This window comes from Prosopis cineraria, unplaced genomic scaffold, assembly GCF_029017545.1.
Source record: "Prosopis cineraria cultivar Desert tree isolate PC_DT_omini unplaced genomic scaffold, ASM2901754v1 PC1, whole genome shotgun sequence".
Lineage (NCBI taxonomy): Eukaryota > Viridiplantae > Streptophyta > Magnoliopsida > Fabales > Fabaceae > Prosopis > Prosopis cineraria.
Genome location: NW_026555332.1, coordinates 58,023,404 through 58,038,815, shown reverse-complemented (window position 1 = coordinate 58,038,815; position 15,412 = coordinate 58,023,404). Strand labels below are relative to the sequence as shown.

The 15,412-nt window shown below is 34.5% G+C and overlaps 1 protein-coding gene across 1 annotated transcript; it reads right to left on the bottom strand.

Moving 5' to 3' along the window:
* Window positions 1–1,960: 1,960 nt before the first annotated feature.
* Window positions 1,961–13,809, bottom strand: LOC129290646 (nuclear transcription factor Y subunit B-like). Its single transcript, XM_054927484.1, has 5 exons — window positions 13,485–13,809; window positions 12,552–12,627; window positions 4,635–4,758; window positions 3,195–3,703; window positions 1,961–2,411 (listed from the first exon to the last, which is right to left on the bottom strand). The coding sequence occupies exons 1-4, from the start codon at window positions 13,541–13,543 to the stop codon at window positions 3,231–3,233; spliced, it is 732 nt and encodes a 243-aa protein (XP_054783459.1). The 5' UTR covers window positions 13,544–13,809; the 3' UTR covers window positions 1,961–2,411; window positions 3,195–3,230.
* Between the last annotated feature and the right edge of the window lie 1,603 nt (window positions 13,810–15,412).

The following is a 15,412-nucleotide window of genomic DNA, read 5'->3' as shown; positions in this document are numbered from 1 at the left end:
ATTTCTCCTTCTATTTTTAAATGTAAATTTGTGGCTACTATGCATACTGTTTACCATGTGTTATAGCGCTTGCAACATGTATTGCGGCACATGGCATAAAGAGTCCCTCCTTCAAGAATTACCATTGATGCGCCGCAACGGATCTTGTGCACATCGTGACAAGTGGCACAAAATCAAATTCCTTTGATTTTCTCCCTTTTATGGTTCGAATGACCCGACTTCACTCTGAACCTAAATTTAGGGCTGAAACTACACCTTAAGACATTTGTTAGAATCCTTTTAGCACACACCACATTAATTTTTTTGAGATGTTATAGCAAAAATTCCTTCTATTAGTCAATCATTATATTTGCTATTTTTTGTTGACGTGACATTTGCGTATTGCCCACACGCAGTGATTAGTAAAACTCTGACTATATTCTTTTGTGCTAATTTGACTTTGAACTCTATTTTTACTAGCCCTGTGCACCTTAAAATTTTTTTTAGGAGCACTAAGTACTTTGAAGTTTTGTTAAGATAAAATTGAATAAATGTTAATAAAATATTAGATATTTTTCATATTCAATAAATTAAATATTATTATTTATAAATATTCATCCAAAATTTATAAATTTTTTAAATATTAATAGCTCAAACTATTTTTTATAAATTTATAGATGACTTATTATCTTTAACCATGTTAAAAAAATTAATAAATTTAATATGAATATTTATTAAAAACACTATAAGGTGTTCAACGCTTATAGAAAAAGAGTTATTTTAATATTAACACCAAAAAACATTGTCGAAGTCTTACTTGTCATTATGTGGGGGCCCCACGCGCATGCTATGTCAGTAAAAAATGATAAAGTTAACAGCAGCCTAATAGAAAGAGTTTTTTACTCCTCAAAAAAAAAATTAGGAGTAAAATTATTTTGCTTATTATAGGGTGCCCAATGTTCTTTGAAAAAAAATTCAAGGCTAAAAATATATCTTAACCTTTTTTCTCTTAGAGATGCAAATTTGAATGTTATATATGTATGTATGTATTTGAAGATAGTTTCTTTTACTTCAGATTAAACATGTATGCGAAGACAGTTTCTTTAACTTCAGATTAAACGTGTAAATAATTGTCAAATATTATCCAACTAGGAGCTTAAAGTGCATCAAGATCTGCAATAATATTAGCTATAAGAAACTGTCAAGGATCCATATTTAACAGCTAGTTAAACGATATTATTCCAATGAAATATATTTAACGTGCATATGGGGCGGTTGAATGCCGGTTTGCCACAAGTAAAGAGATTAAAAGAAATGGTAAAGATGGAGGCAATTTATGAATCTCGATGCCGCAATTTCATGCATGGTCGGACCCAATGGGAACACTGTTCATTTGTGGAAACCATCCCCTCATTGCATGCTTCATGGTCACCAACAAACTTTTAGAAATCCAGAAATTTAACCACATGTACAGGATTAACTTAGTGCTACTAACATGTATTTTCAGCTTTTCAATGTGACGCTCTCCATGATTGCACTGGTACATGCCAGTTCGATCGCTGCTTATAAAGTATTGAACTCTCGTAACCTTATAACTAATGTCAATGCTTTCTTTTTTAGGATTTAAATCTCGCATAAGCTTAGTTTTAGTTTTAAATTTTAAATATCACTGTCACGATGAGGTTATAGGTAACATCAAATCTGATCAGAGCAACGAGCACATATATATATATATATATGTATGTATGAGTTTTTTTTTTTTTTTAGTATTTGCGTGTGTCAGAGAGAGAGAGAGAGAGAGATGTACAGTTGAAAAGTGGTCCCAAAGAGGCAAGGGTTTATGGGTTTATTCCTAGCTGTGAATGCTGAAACCCTAAATTCTAACGCAAGTTCAAATTAAATGGATAGGGCGTTGCAATTGCTAAGAACCCTAGCTAAAGGTACGGTGGAAGATTGCGATGTATTAACCTAATTAATGGGTTCGAATACAGTAAAAGCGAAGCATGCCTGAGATATGATTCGATTTTCACGATTTATCAAGCACATGTAAAGCATCGAAACGAAGTGGTCCCTGGTTCTAGGGTTAGGAAACCAAAACGACAAAACCTATTACATTGATATGCCAGTTTTCCATACCCTGACATTCACTTCTTGGGTGGATTTGGAATTCACCATTATTTTGTTCCCCAGGACAACCTGATACCTTATCTGTGGCTAAATCCCCGCACTGGAAACCATTTCATCGTATTCATATAGAATTTCCATCGAAGCTGCATTTTGTTCAGTAAGTTTCGGTCGGGAGGGATTTGAGGGAGAAAGACACTTCAGGAACTACTCAGCTTCCTAATTAACCACACGCTCTAGAAACAGTCTCACACTATTACAGTACCAAGCATAATTGCTTCAAGAAAGATGGCCTTGCTCTGCAACTTCTGTGGAAAACTTGTTGAGTATGTTTTAGTTCTCACACCCATGCATACATTCATATATGTATGCTCCACATTTAAATACTGGGAACCGCGCACTATATAAGATCATCTTGATAATATACAGGAATTCGGATTGGTCAAACGTAGATCGAACACTTAATACAGTCATACAATTTATTTTGAAACTTCAAAATACGAGGCTTGTATTTCTGCAGCAAAAGATACGAGAAGCTACTTTTTAAGGATCAAGTTGAGAGTGATTTTCTTCCCCGTTGATTCAGAACAAAGAGAAAAGTAGGAAGAAAAAAAAACAAGAAGCTAATAATCAAAAGATAGCAAGACTTATATCATTCGCTTAAAGAATTGCAAGACTCGGATTATCTTAACTAGCTGAATATAGAGGATCGGTCATCAATCTCTATAAAGAATTCTCCTGCTGCTTCAAATCATCTGTAATTGGGCTAATTAATAGCAATTCAAGAAATCAAATTCTCCGATGAAAATTAAGATACCTCCTGCAAAAATCATCCTTCTGCTGACCTTACCTGGCTTTGATCTTCTAGACGATACTCGAGGTCAGATCTAAATTTATAGCAAGTATTAAGCTACTGGATAGCAGCTCGCTTTTAATTAATAACGCCCAAACTACAAGAATATCTCTTGAACAAAATGGATGTAAAAGTAACAGTGATACAGTAGAAATTAAGGGTAAAGAAAAGGAACAAGAGATGAAGAAAATTCAAGAACCTGATTGAACAGATTATCAGCAAACAGTTTCAAAATTACCTTTCAAATATCGGAGCAGAAATTAATTAGACGATATCAAGTAAGTTCATCGAGATTGATTTGTCCAGGAGGCTTGTCTTCGGGAACCCTATTCTCTGATGCAGCAGAAATTTCAGGCCGTTGCTTCTCGGCTTGGGAGCTTGATTTTCTTGCCGAAGAGTCTTCAAGCACGTGTTGTGTTAGTGGGGCATGAGCTTTACTTTTGTGATTATTGATTATTTTGTCCCTCTCAGCTTGCCTGTATTTATGTAAATACCTGGCAATAGCCTCGGCGTAGTTATCAAACCCTAAGGCACTGAGAGCCCAACAGATGTCATCCCCATTGACGGTCTTGCGATTCTCTCTGTGACACTTGTCAGAAGCTTCCTCTGTCACAAAGCTTATGAACTCAGTCGCACATTCTTGCATTGTCTGCTTCCCTTCTTTTGAGATCTTGGCGCTCGCAGGAAGTATTTGCCTCATGATCCTACCCACATTTGCAATCGGTAACAGTCTCTCGTCCTCCATTCCTGAAAGCACCAAACAAACTCTTTTAACATCACTTTCAATCAATGCTAGTACCGCTTATATATAAAATGTGTTTCTTCGTCGTGAAAGCAACTGATTGTTCTTGGTACTGCGCTTACTTAATTATATAAAGTTTGTATGTTTATGAAAGCAACAGTTCGTGAAATACGATATGAATGTTGCATGTTAAGACATCAATATTTTCATCGTCTGAAGATATTAATTGATTTATAATTACTAAATTCAAATTAGTCATGATTGAATAGCAACAAATTGTTCCTTTTTATTTGAAAATTTTATTTCTGTTTTGTGAATGCAATGCATTCTCATAAATAAAATAACACTACTACTAGGCGCCCCTTCAGGATATTTAATTAACTTCCGTTCTTTCTTCTTTACTGCTAGCTAAAATATGATATGTTTCAATGACAAAACAATCACTGCATTACTAAAACTACAATTACAACCTGTGGGAAAGCGTTAAAACAAACTAATTGGGTTCCGGAAGTTAGAGAATACAAGAATGATTTGTTAGCTTTAATGACAGTATATGAACAGTGTTAGCCTACTGTACATATATAGTGTGCGCGCGTGTTTGCATATATAATTTGAAGATGGAATCAAATTTTATGGAAGTCTGCTGGTTTTCTATTTTGGGTTGTCATGAAGCTGAAAAGGCACATGAATCAAAAACAACATCAAGGACAAGAGATAACCTTGAAAATTTTCAGTTCTGGAATCAAATACGCTTACTATAGTTACCACTTACCAGCTTTAGTCCATCCACGGTCCCCACCGCCATTCCACTGATATCCATATAATTTATATTTAAGTTGAGACAATAATTAATCTGTTATTCGTACTAACTAGTCTCATTAGTGGAGCTAGCACATTTATGCGTTGTCAGGTTCTGATGGGACGTACATATCCTACCTAATGTTCCTAAGCACATACTCCATAGTGGTTCACATTCATCTCGCCTTGACAGTCTATGGTGGGAATAGCATTTCCTTCCTTTATAAATGAATCTGAGTTTCTTCAGGTTTTTGGTCCAGATCTGCAATTGGTAAAATGCAAATAGTGTCTACATTCTCAGCAATAATCTATATATTTTGATATAAGTATATATATATATATATATAGTATACTTCAAAGTTTATACAAGTACCAGGTCAAAAAAAAAATTATAAAAGCACAGATGTAAGCTATAAGAGCAAGAAGAAGAGAAGAATACATATAATTAGGAGGGAGAGGGGGGGAGGGAATATGCAAGTGCCTGTACTTTGTGATTAATGAATATATGGAGAGTCCAATTAATTAAAGATTTAACGTGTGAATTTCTGGGAAAGCATCAGCTTCAGAGGGAAGCTTTTGGACGTTGGAACAAAGAATGGGTGGGTTACGTTATTCCATTATTCAGTCCCTTCCTATGTGCTTTCCCGTCAGTTCAGAAGTGCTTAGGTCAGAGGCTCAAATCAATTCCATTAGCTAGAGTCTATAGCTAGTTCAATTCATCATATGGATCCAAAGACCCAGAGTTTATTTTTTTTTCAGAATTACATCTCGATTTCATTCAATGTAATTAATTGCCTTTTAAGTTTATTAACAATTGAGTTTATAAAAAATAATAAAAAATAAATTTGAGAGTAATTAATTATATTAAGTGAGACCTTAAAATATTTTTTTTTATGTTTTTGATGAAGTTTTAGGATGGCATTCTGAGCTTTACTGTTTAGCATTAGCATACATTCAAAAATAAACTTGAAAGCTCTATTTATTTAGAGTTCAAAAACTTCAAACTTTGATTCATCTTGTACGTAGTTGCTTGTGACAAAGTCAAAATTTTTACGAGGTTAAAATACTCTAAAAGCTTCCGAAACGATCTGGAAAAGATTAGAGAGATCTAGAATAATCAATCAAGAAGGGACTGGAGACTTCTGGAATACATTGGTATGACCTCAAAAGATCTAAATATCTTTAGAATAGTGTAAAGAGCACTTGAAGTATGTAGATTATTTTAGAGATATCCTCATCTTGTACATTCTAGAATTCTCCTTATAAATATTAAAATATTTCTTGTAGATATTTCTATAGAATATTCTAGAGATAAAATATACACCGTTGAATCGAATCAATCCCAACCGTCCATTAAGGAAGTGGGAACTTTTTGAAAGAAGGGGGGAGCAAATAGATACCCATCAACCCTCATTTATAACCATTCAAGCAAATTAATAAAACTCTCAATTTTATTTACTCAAGTTCTCTACTCTCTACTTGTGTGACTAGTCCTCTTAAGTCTCTTTGCCTACTTTGTAGATTCAGCTAACTTAGTCAAGATCAAGAGGTTGATCAAGCTAAGGCTGACACAATTTAAGGAAAGAGAAGTTCTAAGGCCATGACAATGTGATATCAGAGCTAAGGTTTTGAGGGAGCCATGGTTCGAGTTAATATTTATAGGCAAGGATGTCGGAGTAATTGAGAAGACTCTTGCCTACACAGAGAAGAGAAGAATGGAATCCCAGCCTCCATGTTAAAATGGCAAGAAGGCACGAGGCATAGTAAGGTATACTGAGAAGACCTTACTTTACTCTCTATAAAAATTGATGCTTTAAAGAAAGGCATAAAAGAAATAATGAGTAGAGTAGAGAAGGTTGAGGGTGATATGAGTATATTGGAGGACCACACTCTCAAAGAACTTGAAGAGTTAAAGAGTAGTATGGATATCTTACAAAACTCTGAGGATCAACAGGAGGATGCCATGAGATCCTTAAAGACAAAGGTGATAAATGCCATCACCACGATGCAATAACAGCTTAACACTCTCAAGACTTTCTTAAAAGAAAGAGGAAGGAATCCACTAATACTTGGAAGGATTTCAAGAAAGAATTGAAGAGGCAATTCTACCCAAAGAACGTAGTTTATGAGGCCTGAAAGAAACTGAGGGATCTCAAAATAAGACCAGACTTCACCTTTTTAATGCTTCAGATTCCTAATCTAAGTAGTGAAGAAGCCCTCTTATATTTCATTGATGATCTTCAAAATTAGGCCAAGCATGAATTACAACGGCATGATGTAATGACTATTGATGAGGCAATCACGGTAGTTGAAAGTCTCATAAAGTATCATAAAAAGGTGAGTCCTCTAAATCTAAGTCTTTCAAACCTAACCTTGGAAAAAGTAGGAGAGACAAAGGCAAGGGGACATCCAAGGGAGTGATAGCAAGTTTTAACAAAAGAAACAACCTAAAAAACAGAAGAAGACCTTCGAGGACTAGACGGGATGCTTTATGTGCAAAGGTCCTCATCAAATGAAAGAATGTTCAAAGTTAGGTACGTTGGCAGACATTATGGAGAAAGCTGAAGAAGAAGAGCCTAATATGGAGATGGGGTCTTTACGACTCCTCAATGCTTTAAAGGCCAAACCTTTGCCAAAGAATCTTCAAGGTAAAGGTTTATTGTATGGAGATGGGAAGCTGAATGGATTACCTGTCACCATAATGTGTGACACTAGAGCTACACATAATTTTATCACTCTAGAAGAGGCTAAAAGAATAAGTCTCAAGGTGGTGCAAGAGGGAGGAACTTTAAAGGTAGTTAACTCACTTCCTAAGCAACTATATGGCATAGCACAAGGGGTTGAGTTGTGTTTAGAAAGCTGGAGTAGTAAAATAGACTTCTCCATAGCTCCTATGGATGACTTCAAGGTCGTGCTAAGATTAAAGTTCTTTAGGCAGGTAAACGCTTATCTTATGCCTTACTATAATTTACTTTGCATACTGGATAAGGAAAACCCTTGCTTTGTACCTACAAGAAGGGTGGTGGTGGACACCAACTCTCGACCTTACAAGTCAAGAAGGGATCTGGGGACAAGGTTAAGGAAGAAGTCCTTCTCATAATTGCTTGCATCCTAGTAGAGAACCAAGACATTATATCTACTGAGTTGCCCAAAAAGCTTCTATCATGTAGAAAGGTGGATCATGAAATTGAGTTAGAACCTAAAACTCGACCACCGGTTATGGCGCCACATCGTATGGCACTACCTGAGTTAGAGGAATTAAGGAAGCAACTAAAGGAGTTAATTAATGCAAGTTTCATCCGGCCATCAAAAGCACCTTTTGTAGCACCAGTCTTATTTCAAAAGAAGCAGGATAGGTCTTTGTGCCTATGCATTGATTATTGGGCTCTTAACAAGGTAAATTTAAAAACAAATATCCTATTCCTTTGACAGTTGACTTGTTTGATCGGTACTTCTTCAAACTAGATCTAAGGTTTGGGTATCATCAAGTTCGAATTACAAAAGGAGATGAACCTAAGACCACTTATGTGACATGATATAGGTTCTTTGAATGATTAGTCATGCCTTTTAGACTAACTAATGCACCTACCACATTCTTCACCCTAATAAATAAGATTTATCACCCCTATCTTGATCAATTCATGATAATATACTTAGACAACATTGTTGTCTATAGCAACACACTGGAGGAACATGCTGAAACATCTCCAAACTGTGTGATCCTACGTGAAAATGAGCTTTATGTGAAGAAGGAAAAGTGCTCCTTTGCTATGGAGGAAGTCTCTTTCTTGGGACATGTTATCTCACATGGTTGCCTTAAGATAGATGAGAAAAAGGTACAAGCTATAAAGGAATGGGAGCCTCCAACTTGTGTGGCGGAGCTACGGTCCTTCTTGGAATTGGTAAACTATTATCGATGATTTATCAAAGAATATTTAACAAGAGCTACCCCTCTCACAGAGTTGTTAAAAAAGAATAAGTATTAGGCTTGGATAGAGGAGTGCCAATAAGCCTTTAAGGACTTAAAGGCGGCTGTTATGGAAGAACTAGTATTGACATGTCCTAACTTCTCCAAACCTTTTGAGGTATATATTGATGCCTCTGACTTTACTATAGGAGGTGTCCTAATGCAAGAGAGGCATCTTATTGCCTTTGAAAGTTGTAAGCTAAATGATACTGAAAAGTGGTACATGGTCCAGGAAAAAGAGATGATAGCCGTAGTCCATTACTTGCCTACTTGGAGATAATACTTGTTGGGGGCAAAGTTTATCATTAAGACAAACAATGTAGCCACTGGTTACTTACAGACTCAAAAGAAATTAACGCCAAAACAAGCAAGATGGTAAGACTTCTTAGCTAAGTTTGACTATATAATGAAGTATAAACCAAGAACAGCTAACGTCATTATAGATGTTCTAAGTAGAAAGGCAGAATTAGCAACCTTGACCTAAGTTAGTAGGGACTTAGTTGAGAAGAAAAAGGGATGGCCCAAGATCCCATAGCCCTACAGTTAGTGGAACTAGCAAAAGAGGTAAAGATTAAGAGGTTTTAGGTTGAAGATGAAATCCTCTACACTCTAGGAAGGAAAATGTATATTCCTAAATGGGCAAACCTAAAGAAAGAGCTGATCAAAGAGTGTCATGACTCTAAATGGACAGGTCACCTAAGTTAAAAGTAGAGTTTAGCTTTGCTAAAAACAGCCTATTATTATCCTCACATGAGGGAGGATGTGGAACTATATGTGAAGGCTTGTCTTGTATGCTAATAAAATAAGGTGGATAACCAATTAACTGGAAGACTGCTTGAGCCCTTACCTACGTCGAGCCAACCATGGGAAAGCATTTCCTTGGACTTTATCTCAACATTACTTTAGCCAGAAGGATTCAAATCTATCATGGTGGTAATAGATAAATTCTCTAAATATATAACTTTCATAGCTACCTCAATGAACTGCACAGCTAAAGAAGCAGCTTGAATGTTTTTCAAAAATGTGGTGAAGTATTAGGGCCTTCTTAGAACTATCATCAGTGATAGAGACCTATAGTTTACAGGAAAGCTATGGATGAAACTATTCAAATTATTGGGGATAGAGCTACACTTCTCAACTAGCTTTCATCCTCAAATAGACAGGCAAATTGAGAGGGTAAATGCTTTACTTAAGTGTTATCTGTGGCATTTTGTTAGCGCCAATCAAAAAGACTGGGCTAAGTTACTTGATGTGGCTCAATTCTCCTACAACTTACAAAGGAGTAAGGTGAGAGGAAAGAGCCCATTTAAGATTGTGATAGGACAACAACCGATCACCCCACATGCCCTCACAACCTCCTAAAAAGGTAAGAGCCCTAAAGCTTTTCACATGGTTAAGTCCCGGCAGGAATGGGCAGATGAAACAAGATCCTTCCTTATTAAAGCTGCTAAGAAGATAAAGAATTTTGCAGATAAATAAAGGCGTGCAATAGAATTCCAAGTAGGAGACATGGTAATGGTGAAACTTCTTTCACAACAATTCAAAGCCTTTAGAAAGGTATACAAGGGCCTCATTCATAAATATAAAGGTCCCTATAAGATAATCAAGAAGGTAAGGAAAGTCTCATATAAATTAGATCTTCCTACTAACTTAAAAATTCATCATGTCTTTCACATTAGCATGTTAAAATCTTATCATGAAGATCATGATGACTTAACTCAAGGAAAGTCATCATGTGCCCCACCAATCATCACCAAGGTATATGATCAAAGAGTTGAAGAAATATTTAGTCATCGAGTTATGCAGAAAAGAGATGTGCTACCAGACATACAATACTTGATCAAATAGAAGGGACTACCAAAGAGCGAAGAAGCATAGGAATCTCAAAGAGATCTTTAGCAATTTAAAGATCAACTTCATTCCTACAAAGATGATACAGTGAAGAGGACGTCACTCAAATAGGTGGGGGAGAATGTGATAAAATTAGAATTTTCACGAGGTTAAAATATTCTAGAAGCTTCCACAGTAATCCAAAAAAGACTAGAGAGATTCAGAACAATCAAGAAAGCACCAGAGACTTCTGGAATACACTAGTATGACCTCTAAAGACCTAGATATCTCTAGAATAGTATAGAGAGCACTTGAAGTATCTAGATTATTTTAGAGATATCTTCCTCTTGTACATTCTAGAATTCTCCTTGTAAATATCAAGATATTCCTTATAGATATTTCTATAGAATATTCTAGAGATAGAATGTACACCATTGGATCAAATCAATCCCAACCGTCCATTAAAGAGGTGGGAACTTTTTGGAAGAAGGGGGAGCCTATAAATACCCCTTCACCCCTAAGTTGTAATTACTCAAGCAAATCAATAAAGCTCTCAAGTTCATTTACTCAAGCTCTCTACTCTCTACTTGTGTGACTAATTCTCTTAAGTCTCTTTGCCTACTTTATGAATTCAGCTGACCTAGTTAAGATCAAGAGGTTGATCAAACTAAGGCCAACACGGTTTAAGAAAAGGGAAGTTTCAATGCCGTGATATGCTACTACTTTTTTTTGTCCTGCTCTTTTTCTTGATGATGGTCAACCTAGCTCAATCAAGTCCCGTTACTTAAATTGGGCTTGTAATCCCCTTTAGTTTACGAGCATGCGTCAAGAGTGTCTTTCAAAAATTAAAACAAGGGAAAACTATATAAAGGTCTTAATGCATCAAATTTATTTACAAGTAAATTCTATAAAATTTAGAAACCAAGTAAAACTTCCCTCTAAATCAATCATGCGTTACCATTAAACTTGTAATGTATGATCACTTTAACTATTGTAAATTTATGTACAACTAGTATTAAACTTATAATGCATGATCAGTTTAACTATTAAATATGTGAAATTATAATTAATATCAAATTAGATGCGGGTTTCTTATACTTACGCTCCTCAATCTTAATCAAAGAATAGAGTTAAATAATTTCATGAATTTTAAAAAAATTGTTACATTTTTTAACTTCAAAAAAGGTTTGATTTTCTAATTTTATTGTTTACTAAAATTAATGATTGCAATAAAATGTGTTTAAGAGTTAAAAATTTACCGACCATTTGGTGCAATATATTGAAAAGTAAAATTAATTATTACATTTTTGTTCTGCATTTAAATGGAATAAAATTTTAAAATTTTTGAGACCTATTTAGATTTTTTTTAATTGGGTGATTTAAGTTTGAATTTTGTTTTTGAGATAATTTTCACAATCAACACACACACTCTTAAACTATTATGCTATCATTGAAACATGTGATCATAAAATTTAAAAAATTATTATAAATAATTTTGGGCAACTTTTAATAATTGTAACATGAAACAAAAAAAAAATGAAACGAACCAGCTGGTCTTGTCAAATAAAAAACGAAATCAAAATTTATTTATAATCAATTTTGATTGTTTCATGTTAGTTTGTCAGTTTGGTTTCGTTTCAACGCAATCGATTTGGATTGGTTCTAAATACCATTAACTTGAATATAGTGCGCATAAGCTAATAGACGTGTATTGCAGGCGTGATATTATCGGTAAGCATTTTACTTCCCAGTAATATAATAACATATACTGTTGCAAAGCTCCTTCCAGAGACCAAAAAAAATATATTAGTTAAATTAGAATACTAATGGTTATAAAACCTGAACATATATATATATATATATATATATCCTATATACGATGCTTTTACATGTGTTGCTCAGTAAAATAGCTAGTGAGTAACTAGTGCGGAACCCTGCGTTGTATATTTAGATGGAAATTTTGTCTAAATTATGTCCTTGATTACATTATCTTCATATTCTTCATAATCTTGTAGCTATTCGAATTTGACACGAATTAATTAAGTCCCAGCCCAATTAAAGGGAGTTCTCTAAGAATGTTTCTCACAAACAACAACAATCTATAAGTATTTTATCAAAAAAGGAAAAACAATCTATAAGTAAACTCAAATCTCGCTTGAGATGTGTTAACTTGTATACTACTCAACCAAAGCAATGTATTTATTAAAAGTAATGAATCAGGGATGTTTTCACAGATGTGAGAAGTAGCTCAGCTTTACCGGAGATCCGAGACATATTGAGAGTGCACGCAGAAAGATTTCCAAACAAGTTTCATTCCAAGATATGGCAATTGTGCTGCTGACATGACAAAGAATGGATTCAATGAATCCTGAGTTTTTACAATGGCCCCTGCCTTCACAAGGGCTCTGATGCAGAATGTGCATTTAGATTTAATTTCCACCCTTTTTAAATTTTGTTGTAATTTTTGGCTAGCTCCCTCTTTTTATTTTTGTTAAAAAAAGTAATGAATTTTATTAAATAAAGTTATACTCCTTCCGTTAAAAAATATAAAACATTTTTAATTAAACCTCACTCTCCAATAAATTAATTAATTATCTTTAAACCAACATCATTTTTTCACATGTACTTTTATTTAATAGGACATTTTACTTAAAAATAAATATAAAATGATTCATTTGTTAAGGGCATTTAAAAAACATCTTAATTACACATTAAAATATTAAAAATATCTTACATTTTTTAGTTCTCAACTCTTTAAAAAATATCTTATATTTTTTAGCAAGAGAAGTATTAAATAAAAAAATCAATACAATTAAAGTTAATGTAAGTAATAAGAGTTCTCATTGCTTAAATAAGTAATTGAATTGAAGATTTAAATCTCATCTTTTATATAACAATTTCCTTAAATACAGGGTCATTGATAACCATGCAAAATTAGTTCAAATCAAGACATATAAGAGTACAACACTCAAATAAAGAATTGTTAAAAATTAAGATATTAATATTGTCATTCAAAGCTTGATAAACAAAATACATAGTTGAAGTTGATAACTCGATCCTTTATAATAAAATCTCTAACTTTCTTTATAATTTTATTGGAGAGATGGTTTGAGTTGTGATGATGCTGAATGATTGACAAAATTTCAAAGGGATCAAGGTAAAATGAAAAAAAAAAAAAAAAAGAGATTTACCTTTTGCCTTCGGTTTGTTGGGCGTGCTCATAAAAGAGAGAAATGAAAGGAACTGACATAAAAGTAAATGGGTCAATCTAAAAGCTTCGCTAGAATGGGCTGCCTCGTTATTGGTTGTTGGGTTAGATTCTCCCAAGCCAGTTTCCCAATTCATTTTCCAAATCAGCACGACGCCGACAAATTATTGGACACCATATGGGCCTTCCTGCATAGCTTGGTATTTACTCATTTTTAGTACCCTTTTTTTACTTAATAATTACAAACTGGACTTGAATCAGCATGACTGAACGTTGGTGTGACTGTGACGAGGATAACATAACAGGAGAAAGTGAAACGGAGTCAGAGAAGGGAAAAACGGGGAAATAGTTTTAAAATCGTCATCATAAGAAATTTGAATTTGATGCTCTTGCAACATGAAGGACTTGCTTATAAGGGGCAGCGGAAATCAAAACCATGTACCTGATAATTATATTTCATAAAGCGTATGAATTTTGTATTCACTCAATTTTTTTGGTCGAATAATTCCGGGCACTTGACCAAATATCGCTCCAGACAAGAAATTCAAACACTAAGGAGTGAGGAAAATTTGAGATGAAGCAAAGAGAGAAATCATCTTCCCGCTCTTCTGCTCTTTTGCATGGTGGGCTCCACTAGGCAATTTCGTCCAGGGCCCATGTCCTGCACTCACTGACCATCACGGGTCCAGTTTCTATGTCCCTTTCGGCTCTCTCCTGTCTCGCTCTCTCTCTCTCTCTCTCTCTCTCACCCATTTCTTGAGAAGATTCAAATTTTCATTTCAAGTCTTAACATGTCAATTTTTCAAATTTGTTCAAATGTCGCTACATTATAAATTCAGATTTAGAATGAGGATGGAGGAAGGTATTATTCAGAACTCTTATCCCGCTTTTCATATGGTTTCTTTTAAACAGTCATCTAGCCCTTGTAATTTTAACTTGATCACAACTTAGCTCGTAAAATTTAATTCATCCTGCTAACAGTCTCTCGGGTTTCATTCGTTCAATTTGTCAGTACCCTTGTTTTCAGAAATCATCTTGTTCTTTAGGAATTGCATTGTAACAGAGTGATAAAGTGTGAAGACCAAAAAAATAAAATATTTAAAATATTGAGGGATTTGATTGCACTAAATTAAATTTTAAAAATTAAGTTGTAATCGAATCAAAATCGTATAAACTAAATCAACTGATTTTCCCTTTTCTTTTTATTGTTCGCAGTCATGGAGGATTAAGCTCGCGCAAGAGATGGCCCTACGTAATAATAACATGACTCTCTAAATCCATGGTTCCTATTTGGCAGCACCTTACGTTAACTGGACCCACCATTTTCAAACGCTTTTAAGAAACAACATTTACGAATAAACAAGGAAAAAAACCACGGATAAACATATTTAAACAATAAAAAAGGGAAAAAAAACTTGCCAAGTTGAGGAGTCTATCGATTTTATAGCTTAAGATGTCACCGATTAATTGCGAGCCTTTTTGATCGACCCGTTTCACGGACAGTGATATAATAAAATAGGATAGTGAGATTTAAATGGCCTGGAAACCAAGTGATGGATGGTGCAAAGTGAGCAATAATTGTAAGTATAAATGATGAATGACATGAAGAGGATATAACTTTTGAAGTCAGTGATGCATGGTCCCGAATTATTCATTCTATGGGGAGGAGACAGGAGAATCTAGGGGACGTGTCTCAAGACTAAAAGTATATCTCCTTTACTTATTTATTCCTTCTTTTTCAGTTAATAATTAGAGCATCAAGGAAGGACGGCACAGCAATTAAAACTTTATTTTTCCACGAAAAGGAGAGATATCAGAGCAAGAGGCTTGAGCTTTAACCGTAATGATGATTATGTATCGGGAGATTCTTTTTATCATTATTTACCAAACCCAACAGAAAAAGAACCCAAA